Source organism: Palaemon carinicauda, chromosome 6 (genome assembly GCF_036898095.1).
Source record: "Palaemon carinicauda isolate YSFRI2023 chromosome 6, ASM3689809v2, whole genome shotgun sequence".
Lineage (NCBI taxonomy): Eukaryota > Metazoa > Arthropoda > Malacostraca > Decapoda > Palaemonidae > Palaemon > Palaemon carinicauda.
This window is the reverse complement of record NC_090730.1, coordinates 147,304,815-147,317,901: the sequence shown is the minus strand read 5'-3', so window position 1 is coordinate 147,317,901 and position 13,087 is coordinate 147,304,815. Positions and strand designations below refer to the sequence as shown.

The 13,087-nt window shown below is 37.9% G+C and overlaps 1 protein-coding gene across 1 annotated transcript in view; it reads left to right on the top strand.

The window, feature by feature from the left end:
• Positions 1 to 8,493, top strand: part of CCDC151 (Coiled-coil domain containing protein 151) — a 197,044-nt gene extending 188,551 nt beyond the window's left edge. Inside the window, exons 11-13 of the mRNA XM_068376116.1 lie at positions 6,705 to 6,833; positions 6,980 to 7,093; positions 7,537 to 8,493. Coding sequence (XP_068232217.1) covers positions 6,705 to 6,833; positions 6,980 to 7,093; positions 7,537 to 7,668 — 375 coding nt within the window. The 3' untranslated portion in view covers positions 7,669 to 8,493. The remainder of the gene's footprint in view (positions 1 to 6,704; positions 6,834 to 6,979; positions 7,094 to 7,536) is intronic.
• Positions 8,494 to 13,087: the final 4,594 nt, after the last annotated feature.

The following is a 13,087-nucleotide window of genomic DNA, read 5'->3' as shown; positions in this document are numbered from 1 at the left end:
TGCCGACCGAAGAGATTCATCATCGGCCTAAAAGAGTTGATGGGATTAGTGATGAAGGAGAAGGATCGTTCTCCGAAATAAGTAATGTATACCTAATTAAGGAACAAATTAAATCATCGCCAAAGGATAAAAGGAACAAAAAGAAAACCAACTTACGTCATCGTTCAGGAGTAAGGAGGACCATTCGTAACAGAGCGAGCACGATTCCGGGAACCACACCATATATGGGGCTTGTCCCGGCTCCCGAATAAAGGAGATAGCGCAATGTGCATGCGATCGGCAGAGGTCATGTCCAACAGGATCGTTGAAAGAGGCGGGGCAGCCCTTGGCAGCGCAGCGGACCTTCTGTAAAAGAAAGGAGACATAAGTCTGGATGTTCCTTGAGACTCTGGTAAGGGATTAAGATCTACTAACAGAGCCTAGATAGAATGAAGTATGTGTGCATAGAATAGTTCAATGACTGAGAGCCGGAGCTCCATATTAAAATATTTTAAATATAAAATTTTTCTGCACCGGAGTGTGCCGGAGCAATCTAAAATGGGTCCGTATCACTATAAATATTATTAAAATAAGAATAAAATAAATTAATGTAATCTGCGGAACCTCCGACAGGGTCGAGGATTCAGTGACAGGCCCGTAATTAAATAAATTATAAAATACAAGCTGTAGCTAAAAGCTAAGGCTAACATCATTGCTAAGCGTATTGGTGATCTCCGGTGAAAGGTCCGGAATAAACAAGTTGTGATTAATAATGAATATTTTGTGTGGATATGGCCGTGGCCGGAGTCTGGGTGCAAGGGACCACCGGGGGGATGAGGCCCTGCCAGAGGGTTGCACTCCAAATGATATATAACTATAATTCCAATCTCAATGAGTATCCCTCATGGCGGAGTAGAACTCACGGCGGAGTGGATGAATGTTCAGATCCTACTCCCAAGCCGTAGCGGGGAGAGGACGGAACTACGAGGGGAACAGGGGGTGTCATAAGGCTGGCCCAAAACAATGACTCACACACAAACAGGAACTATTAATAACGCTAGCTATATTAACAGTAACCACAAAATAAAATAAATCGTAAGATATCAAATACCCGTAGAGGGAGAGGGGGGAGGGAGAACCCGTGATCGTATAAAACGGAAAACGGGAAATCCACCTCTCCTACTCGAGGCTAAGAAAGAAAACGAGAGAATGGGTAACTCGTGACTGAGCAACAGAAAACGAGAACTCCATGCTCTCGCTCTCGTGGTTACACTATAAAGAACCTAATTAAGCACACTATAATATGATATAAGTATAACAATAAAATTGTAATGTCAAATACAAGACTACGAACGAAGAATAACGTCTGCTTTAACAAAATTTAAAAGGATATAGTCCACTGACGAACGCCTCTCAGGGCGGGTACTAAACTATAATAAAGCCAGAACGCTATTCTTGTTCGAGACTGGACTTGCTAGCAAAAAGTACCATAGGAAATAATAACAATAATAATAATAATAATGGTTCAAAAAGGTGTAAGGCCAGTGACTTAACCAAGAACCTAACTGACAGAGTACCAAATGGGCAAACTAACATGAATTCCCAGCGAGTCAAATCAAAACAACAATGGCTGCCGACACTGCGGAAGGCCAAGCCGGTCAAAATAAAAACAACACAATACTGGGAAGAGTACAACTGCTCGGTACTGCAAAAAGCTGTCAAAACAAACTATGGTACTTAACATTGGTATGGGTGAAGTTGGAGCTTCGGCCATGATGAAATTAATCCACGAAACGTGAAAACACCGAGAACACAAAAATCTCAGACCAAGCTAGCAAGTCCAAAACAGAAGGATGTTGTTCAGATGGCGCTCGCGTCGGGCGTCGGTGGCGTGGTTCTGGTAGCGTAGCTGGTGCCTCTGTATCGGCCCATCCCTTTTGACGAAGGAATTAGCTAAATGGAAGACAGCCTGTGAATAGTGGCTTTCACGCGCCCCTGCTTTATACACGACACCCACAAGGTGCTCGCGCGAGGGTAGTAACCTCTGCATTCCATGCTTTTATCTTTCTCTAGTATATTTGGAAGGTTTATATCAGAAAAGTGTAAAGAAGGACCCTTTTCACCGGCCGTCACAGGTCGACCCAGAAATAGTGGTTGTAACTCACGTGAAATTATGAATTTCTTTGAAAGGCTAGAATTTTTTGTGGTAGAATAATTGGGTGCAATTTCCACTGCCAAAAGATAGCGATAGGAGTAGACTTAAATGGCCACATGGAGCAATCAGTTATTTTCATAATGCTGTAAAGGCAAGGTATGATTTAGGATGGGGAAGCATTTCTGGAATTTGTATGCGAGAAGTTAACATACAAGTGAGGAGAATTTGAGAGAAATATATTTAATCTGGGGTTCCTAATTATGATAACCAACGCATGCATTACCTACCACACTGACTGTAACAGTCTACTTTATTCTTTCATTCTTTTGTGTCTCATCTATCACACTTTTTTGTTAAATCTTGGCCTTGCATGCCTATGCCATTAAGTTGCCTCACACTTTTTCAGTTACTAAGTTTTTCCTTAAACGTCTATTGTGACAGGTCTTTTTTGCCTTAAGGCACAGTCCCACAGAACTATGGATGAAATGCGAATGAATCGAGGATGCCAATCTTGCTAGGTTCCAGCCATCCGCCGCAAAATATTAATTTTTTTCCACAATACTGTGTGGATATGAAGTGTATGAATTTTACATATGTATTGAGAATGTGTCGCTGATGTATTATGAACAAAAGCGGAAAGCATTGCAGAAGCCGTCCGGAGGTGAAAATTACCGTTATATTAAGCCGGATGTATTGCGAGTACTGTATTGCTGGTATAAAATGGGTACAATGCGGAAAAATGGTGTATTTTTTTGCGTATCTATTGAGAAAGCAGAGCAGGCGCATTGCCAACAAAGTGAAACATGAGTGATCTAGAGCGGATGTATCCCAGAGACGGCGAAGCATTACTTATGTGCGGAGTTTGGGATACGGAGTGTCCGACCCAGACCAGTCTTGACCAAGTCTTTCATCTTCTTTCCTGGAGCACTTCCAAGATTTGTGCAACTTGACTGTTATGATATTGTTGTTGGGTGAAAGCAACAATGATATGGCCTCTTTGAGAGTTTATGGTATACTGTACAGTGAACCCTCGCTATTTCGCGGTTCGACCATCGCGGATTCACCACTTCGCGGATTTTTTTCATAACCCATGTCTATACATATATCGCGGATTTTCCGGAAATATCGAAAATACCGCGATGTGACCGATGGTGCGAGATTGGAGAAAGTAAGGAAAATTGAATCATGATTGATTTTCAATATAAATGAAACTTTGAGGAGCAACAAAGATATCATTTGTTAGAGAGATAGAGAGAGGTAAGGAATGGGAGGTAGTGAAAAGTAGCCCACAGAGAGAGAGAGAGAGCGAGAGAGAGGTAGAGAGAGAGAGAGGTAGAGAGAGAGGTAGAGGTAGAGAGAGAGAGAGAGAGAGGTAGAGAGAGAGAGAGAGAGAGAGAGAGAGAGAGAGAGAGAGAGAGAGAGAGAGAGAGAGAGAGAGGGGGGTTTAAATGTAATAAATAAAAAAATTTGATAGGTTATAACACATTGGTGCTTATGTAATATCAACTGTATACTGTAGATGGTTTGAATAAGTTAAGAAATGGTATAAATGATACTTTGTTAGTGTATTCGTACACACTCAAGAGCGGCAGCTAGATGACAGCTGATCTAATCACAGCCAAAAGTAAAAAAAAAAAAGTCAACAATACTCGATTTTTAAAACACACCCGAAATTTAAAAACAAAAGTACACGCTTTCTTAATGTGCAATTAACTATTTAAAGAGTGGCAATTTTCTAGAATAAAATGATATTTCCCAAAAAATAGTGGTTTGCTGATGAAATCGGATGCCCTATTTTTAGCTATGATTGAAATGGATGTAAACTCGGCCTAATTATTTCGTTTCGTATTTAATTGACACTAAGAAAACTAATTTTAGTTTCTTCATCTTAATGTAAGTATTGTATAACACGAAGAGAGAGAGAGAGAGAGAGAGAGAGAGAGAGAGAGAGAGAGAGAGAGAGAGAGAGAGAGAGAGAGAGAGAGAGAGAGAGAGAGAGAGAATGAATCAGCTGTTGTAATCAAATGGCGTGTTTTTGTTTCGTGTGAATTTCATCGCCACGACTTTAACAACAACATACTGTACTGAACTTTACAGTATTATACAGACTACTGTAATATGATAAAGTAAAATATTTGTAATCTATTTTATATGAAATGGGGCTATTTTTGTTTTGTTTAAAATTTACATTTACGTATGTAAAACAACTCTCTCTCTCTCTCTCGTAGATTGTTTTCCTGCTTTGCTACGTATGTATGATTTTATATAGATACGGTAAATAATATTTGTAATAACATTTTATAAAAGCTTTTACTGTAATATCATTATTTATCACTTTCATCATGCGGGTTAAATTCCTTAGTTTGTTTACTGAGCGTACTCTATGACGCCGTCGTTTCAGGCGGCGTCATAAAGAAAAACATTTCATTTGGAAGTCCTAAGAAAAATTAAGTAAAACATTAGTAATAACCAAATCAACATACTGTACTGAATAATCAATATAATTGATGCAAAAACTAACCTTTACACAGATGTGTAAATGCGTTTGTTTCTTCATTATAATCAGAGATAAACGTAAACAAAACATTGGTTGCCATTTTTTATCGTGCTTTTTGGCGTGTTTAGGAAACGCATGATATAAAGTCGCCTTTAATATTTGTGCCTGTTTTAGTTTAGGGTACGTTAGTACATGCATTAAGTGTTCTGTACATTAAAGGGTAGTTTGTTAACAGTACTACGTACAAGGGAAGGTTTTAAAAGTCTGAATATACATGTTAAATAAATAGGTAAATATGGTGTTACTACTTCGCGGATTTTCACCTATCGCGGCCAGGTCTGGAACCTATCTACCGCGATAAACGAGGGTTCACTGTATAAGTGTATACTACTCCAGAACCAGATGACAATTGACGTGAGTCCAGTTCTGGCACACTTTCTATACAATCTTGGGTTCCCGGTCTCCAATCGGTATTGGTTCGCAAATTATATGCTATGTATTTGGAATGTATTCTTATAATTCGTAGTATGGATATCCTAGGTACGCTATAAATTCAGTATACATACACAATACATATGCTCCCACTCTGCTACCAACACGCAATTACTAGTGAGTTGTGGATAAAGGCCAAAAACAGCGAATAACATTGCGTATGGATTGTGTATGTATTGTGAATGTATTACAGCACGAATTCCATCCACAACCAAAATCGTGTGCAGTCAGAAAATCTGGGAGCGGAAGAAACACTGAGTCGAATGCATTGGGAACATGTATGAGGGCTGGGCAATTGATTTCAGCATGAATCCCATATACTGAGTATGTTTGGCAAATGCCTATCACTTTTGTGTAATTCCATCGCCATCCACCCACAAGGCCTTTAACTCCTGAAAACAACTAATATTCATGTCTCTAGTTACCATCTTGAATTTTATGCTTATCTCCATCACTGTTTTTGTGACAGTTCCCTTATTATTATTATTATTATTACTTGGAAAAGCAGGATGCTATAAGCCGAGGGGCTCCATCAGGGAAAATAGCCCAGTGAGGAAAGGAAACAAGGAAAATAAAATATTTTAAGAGTAACAACATTAAAATATCACAAATATAAACTACAAAAACTTTAACAAAACAAGAGGAAGAGAAATAAGATAGAATAGTGTGCCTGAGTGTAGCATGGATTTATGAATATGGGCTAAATAGCCCAGCAATGAGGTCAATGGGGACACTCGGTGCCCAAGTGCATCTAGGGTAAAATCCTAGAATTACATTTGAGGTAATAGTCAGGAATAGGATATAAAGCAAGTGAAGCTAAGGTGCACTGATGGCACCAACACACTACAAAAAGTTCCTTTATGCCATACTTCCTGAAACCTTTCTATTCAGCATCTTCATCACTTTTTTTTTCCATTTTTTTTTTTTTTTTTTTACAGCTATGGTACTGTAATTACTTTTAATGTTCTTGCTTGTTTTTTACCTTTGTCTGGAAACTTTGCAACACCTACCTACAAAATGACTTCCAGATAGTTTTTTTTTTTTTACCTAAGCTCATTCTTTATTTTCGAGATATGTTTTTTATCATGTGCTGTTTGTGTACTTATTGACAAACCAAACCCCTGAATATGTTAATGCTTGCAACCAAGTGTTGACAGTTGATTACTCAATACAGAGTTTAATATACACCAGGTAGATATTTTGAAAGTGAAAAGTCTGCAGTATATTCAGCTTTGTCTAGTGTTTAGGCAAATAAAGAATAAAGAAAAAAGAATGAATAGATAAAACGCCAAAGCATTTTATATGCAAGAGGGCAAAGAGAAAGAGCAGTACCTAGACTTATGAATCCAACATTACTCTCGCTTTTTTTGGAAGGGCTTTACTTTTCCCCTAATGGTAGTATCTTAGCTAGTGTTTAGTGCTTTGGCCAACCTAATATCTAATCATGCAACAACACACAATTGTGGAAACTTTTTAAAGTGAATTTTTGAATTATCTATCAAGCTTCTAGTACCAATTTCTATATCTATAGACATAAAATGGCATCAATTTTCAAACTGAATCTTGAAGATTTATTTTCAGACTGCAGAAAAAGAACGACCGCCCCGTGTTCAGTCATCACTGCAGTATTTGGTTATTCTTATGTCTTACTGTTCTGAACAAGCAACAGAACTCATGGAAGCATTCATGGATATTGTAATAGAATCAAAGGTTAGTTTCTCATAAACATTCTTTAATTCAGCAGCAAGAAGTAGCTTCATTAGAACTTAATTCTATACATGAGTTTTGACACTTTTACTTATGAAGAATTTTATTTATTTATCATTATCAAAATGACTCTATATATGTTCTAACAGCTAACAGAAATGTTTGAGGAAGAGCGTGAGAATGGGGGAATGCTCACATCACCTGAAAACATTAGAGTAGCCTTCCCAGCATCAGGTCCATCAACAAAGGTAGCACAACCACAGGTAAGGATTAAAAAATGCCAACAGATCAGAAGCCTTATTGAAATATATACAGAAAACTACTTACTTGCTAAAAAAATTTCTTCGACACCAGTCTTCCTTGAGTGAATCAACAACCTCTTAATAACCAGTGCAAATACATAAATGTATAGTTCCTACAAAAAACATGGTAGAAAATTAAAGTAAACTGATATCCAAGACTTGATTGTAACTAAAAAAAAAGATTTTCTTAGCTCTGAAATTAGATTATATATGCTTATGCATCACTAACCTTTTGCAAAGCTTAAGGGTAATGGCACTTTGCATAGTCAGCGCTCTTCCAGAAAAAAATAATTAGACGATAAGTCATAAATGTAAAGTTTGTTCTTTTCAAGAAGACTATTAATTGCTTTCTTTTGATTATAAGACAAGTTGCCATTTTACTGTTTTGGATATTCTTTTTTCAGGCTGAAGAAGGAGCAGACAGTGGAGAGGAGGAAGAGTCTTTGACCAGGAAGTTCATCAAGCGTCAAGCACAGATGATAGTTGAAGCCAAAGCACGCAAGAGGAACAGGCCTGTCTCAACATTCAAATCCTAATAAAACTACCATGGATAGTAAGTAGATGGATGCATAGCAATTCCAAGCACAAATTACTTGGCAATGGAATGAATAGCTCTCAAAATATCTAATAGCCATCAAACAAGAAGAAAAAATATAAGACTCTGTTGGAAATATATATTTCATATGTAGATTTCCTTCATCGAGAGAGTCAAGCAATTGTGTGTACAAAAATTAGAAAAATTGTTTTTACAATCTTAAAATCATTGTATCAATAAAAAAGTGAATCATGAAATTGTAAGCAACTTCTGTTTTATATTAAACGATTAATTGATTTAAAATTCTCTGGCATCCTAACATTGAAGGGCATTGGCACTAATCAAATTTAACGAGGAGAATAATTTGGGAAGAAAAGTAAAATCTAATGCAACTATTCAGAAAAATAAAAAGTTTTATCACAAACCAATTTTTAATGTTTTACATATATTTTTTTCCAAAATACTGTTCATTACAACCCACTGAACACATGTTACTTTATCAGTCGTGAGGTAATCTCCATACATATCTAGTAAAAACTCACAAGAACACTAGTATCAGGTGGGTCATATCCTTGTATGTCTTCCAGTCGGCAGCTTTCCATAATAGCACCAGTAATTCACATGTGCACCACCCTTAGTGGTTCTTTATTCATACATATTGACAAGTATTTATTGTTTTACTTGTAACTCACAGGGAACCTTGACTTTTGTATAAATTCTGATATACCTGTACTATATCATTACCTCCGCCAATGAAGTTGTAAGGAGGTTATGCTTTTGCCCCTATTTGTAATTTGTGTGTGTGTTTGTTTGTGAACAGCTTCCTGGCCACAGTTTTAATCGTAGAGTAATGAAACTTGCAGAGATCAACTGTTATGTAAAAAGCTGGAAATTATCAAACTTTAGAAGCTCAAGGTCAAAGGTCAAGGTTAAGCAAAATGTCCAATTCACAAAATCAGCCATAAGTTTGGACACTGTTGTCACAGACACTTCAAATTTGGTTCATATTTGAGTGTATGAAAATCCATGTCATTGAATTATTACACGTTAAGGTCAAAGATCAAGGTCAAGGTTGAGCAAAAAGTTAAGAAATAAGCTGCCGCGGCGTAGGACTGCGATCAACTGAGTGCTCCTCGTTATTATTGTATTACTATTATCATCATTAATAGCCAAGCTAACAGCCCTGCTTAGAAAAGCTGAATGTTACATACCCAAGGGCTCCATCAGGGAAAGTAGCCCAGTGAGGAGAGGAAATAAGGGAATAGCAAATAAGCTACAGTACATACAATGTAAGTAATGAATAAAAAATAAAAAATTTGGAAGTACTGTAATCTATAATTTTCCTCACTATACAAACCTGAGTTCTCTACATAGAAGAATGATAACAGTAAAGCAGGAATACAGCCATCAACACATTATGACGAAGTGTCAACAAGCGATTGGTTATTACCAGTCGACAGAGAGAAAGCGACAGACCCCCTCTTCACTAACTGACAAACCACTTTGACTGCAGGAAAAATACAAATTACTTACAATTTGTTATTTATTCCTACATGAATACAAAACCTTGTTCTATACATAGGAGATTCATCCTTAGGAGGACGGAAGTCCTCTTTCCAACTAGGAACTTTTACCCGGGATCTCTGCACTTCAGCATGATGATGTCCAAGAGTAAGAATCTTGATACCTCGTTAACCAGTGTCTTGGCACTACTAGCCGGTCAACATCCCTTGAACTAGCAGAAAATGAGTGTAAGAAGACTTCAGAAAGAATTTCCAGGGCAAATTGTAAGCAAAAGGTTTGATAAACACAAATGGGTTACCCAGACAAACCAGACTCCCCTTCGTGAGGATTATGGGGACGTCACTACTATACTGTATTTCAATATAACAACTATGAGCTACGTGGAGCTTACCTGCAGTCAGATTAAGGCCATCTAACAGGGTGTTGGATGCAGTGACCCATGAGAAGAGAAGGTGAAGAACAGAAAAGGCCAGTCATTCTTACATTCACCCCAGACTAAAATCGTAACCTCTGTCCTCAACCAACTGCTAATACATTAGTCCTGTGAGAGGAGCTAAGATAGCTAAACCACTTGTTGTGCAGCTACTACAGGCCCTAGAGAAAATGTGCCTAGGAACATATAGTGCCAAGTCCTACAGGTAGTGAACAGTGAAATTAGTCCGCAGTTTCCAGACGGCTGTATGTAAGGCCTGCTTCACTGACAGGTTCTTCTTGAATGTCATGGACATGCTTATACCAGACAATTAGCTCTGGGTTGCGCTCTTCCTTGAGAAGGAGAAGGATTGACCACCTGGTTAATGATCTCTCTGATCCATGCAAAGATCGTGTTTTTAGTTACCTTCTTTTTTACCCTTCCAGTGCTAACAAAAACAGGTTTCAACTAGGAGCGAGCTCCGCATGAATGCTTGAGATAACACCTAGGTGCCCTTGCAGGACACAAAAGCAGCCAATCAGGATCATCGGTTACCTCTCTAAGACTGGAAATCTGAAAGGATGTGATCTTTAGTGTTCTGTTGTTGATGGGTTGTAGGTAAGTGGTAAAAAAAAAAAGCAGTGTTACCTTAACCATTGTTTATATAGCTAACACAAATAATGCGTAAGTACCTGGAAGAAAAGGAACATCAATACATACGAATACAGAAAAGTTACCATGACAAATTAAGATTCTCTCTAGAAGTAAATACTGTAAAATATAAAAATTATACATTTCCAGAAAGTAAAAATAGCAAAGAACACGAAAACACTAAAATAATAAACAGAACTTACTCAATGCGGTGTGTAATAAAGGTTTAAAAAAGTAACAGACTCGCAGTGGAAGCTACAGTCTTCCTCCTCACGTGAAATTTACAACCACTCTCCTGATATAAACAATGATACACGGGTAGTGATTCTCCCTAAAATGATATTTTCATAATAAAATAAATTTTTGAATATACCTACCCGCTGGTTATATAATGGCTAAAGTCCCTGACGCCTCGGCAGGAAATTCAAAATCTCGCTCGGCTTAGCGCAGATATGCCAGGTGTACCCTAGCGCCCTTGCGGTACTACAGGTAGAACTATACTCAACCAATTCAGATTTTCCATGCCCCATGGTCTCTAGAGGGGAGGAGGGTGGGTTTTAAACTTATATAACCAGCGGGTAAGTATACAGTGAACCCTCGTTTATCGCGGTAGATAGGTTCCAGACCCGGCCACGATAGGTGAAAATCCGCGAAGTAGTGACACCATATTTACCTATTTATTCAACATGTATATTCAGACTTTTAAAACCTTCCCTTGTACGTAGTACTGTTAACAAACTACCCTTTAATGTACAGAACACTTAATACATGTACTACAGTACCCTAAACTAAAACAGGCACAAATATTAAAGGCGATTTTATATCATGCGTTTCCTAAACACGCTAAAAAGCACGATAAAAAATGGCAACCAATGTTTTTTTTACGTTTATCTCTGATCCTAATGAAGAAACAAACTGGAGGTAGAGCTTTGCTTATTACCCAGACATATTTCCCATACTTTTCCCTTAGAACTACATCACATCTTCCTACTTTAGATATATATATATATATATATATATATATATATATATATATATATATATATATATATATATATATATACACATATACATACCTACATATATACATACATACATATATACATAAATACATGCATACATATATATATATATATATATATATATATATATATATATATATATATATATATATATATATATATATATATATATATATTACTGTATATATATGGGTTATGGAAAAAAAGTGGTGAATCCGCGATGGTCGAACCGCGAAGTGGTGAATCCGCGATGGTCGAACCGCGAAGTAGCGAGGGTTCACTGTATTCAAAAATTTATTTTATTATGAAAATATCATTCTTAAATATAAAACTTACGCGCTGGTTATATAATGGCTGATTGACACCCATTGGTGGTGGGTCAGAGACAGATGCTTAATTGGAAATTCACTTAAGAGTTACATAAACAACTTGAGCGGTTCTCACCTGATAAGGAAGCTGACAGCAATGCTCTGCCTCATTTTGTCTGCTATCTTTAGGAGATCCAGCAGTCCACCCAGGGGAGCTGATGATCTCTACGAGCTGTCAAACGGTTCAATAACCTATAACATGACAGGACCTCAACTAACACCCTTGTTCCGGGCGCTCTCTAGGAACAAAATGACCACCTGACTAGATCAAAGATTGCGGAAGATTGCCGACCAATCTTCACGTACAATCATAAAATTATATACTGTATAACAGTTCCAAGAGAAGAACAGGGGTACTAGGAATTTAGGGAAATGTAGTGGTGGATGTTTCACCTACTACTGCACTCGTTGTTTCGAGTGATCCCAAAACGTAGACGTCCTCATAAAGAGACTGGATACGGTATAAGTAATGCAAGGCGAATACAGGATTACCCCTTCACAAGGCTGCATATGCGATGCTTTGCAGAGAACAGTTTAGTTTAAAAGTTACAGAAGTTCCTGTCACTCTAACTTCATTATTTACTCTTTCGACATCTTATGATGTCACACACCCGTGTAAAAGAACCTTTGTAATTAAAGTCTATACGAGATGATAGTGTGTTTTAGACATAGATAGCGCAGGCTTCTTGACTGTGCACCAAAGAGTCATGAATAGACTCTTAACTTCTTTGGTCCTGTCCCGATAAAACTTCATCGTTTTAACTGGGCAAAACACTCTTCTCAGCCCTTCACAAACCAAATTCGAGGAGTGATCCCGAAAGATTTAGGCTATGGATGAGGACGTTTGTTAATGACCAAGAATCCAGGTTGCAAGGCGCCTATGGCTTAATCATTGTGAAGTCCATGTTCTTGCTAAAAGAGTGAACTTCACCGACTCTCAACTATGGTAGACTTACTCAGAAAGTCTCCAAAGTTAGGGCTTAAAAAAGAAACCAAGTGTAAAGGCTTGGATCTGTCACTACCGCAAAATTCCAGTAAAGAACCCTAAATTTCAGGCTGGCGCATCTTGCTGACGCCTCCAAATTATCTCAAATGATCCGAGAAGATCTATAAGGTCTCTATTTGATAGATCAAATCTTCTGTGTCTGAAGACAGCTGCCCGCATACTCCTGTACCCTTTGATGGTCAAGGAGGAAAAATGTGTTTCTTCTAAGGTCTAAGAAGAATTAGGCCACTTGTGTTAGAGTTACCAAATGAAGAGCCAGCTTTAGCACTACACCACTCCATAAAACACCCTAATTGGGTGGGAAAACCTTGAGGGAAATGTCCTTTGTACAAGCGATAGCCTCAGCTGTCTCCTTTGAACAACCCTCTAGATCTTGGGGGTTTTCCGAAATACTGGAGGCAGCTAGACCTAAAGCTTGATGGTTCAAAATAAAGCGT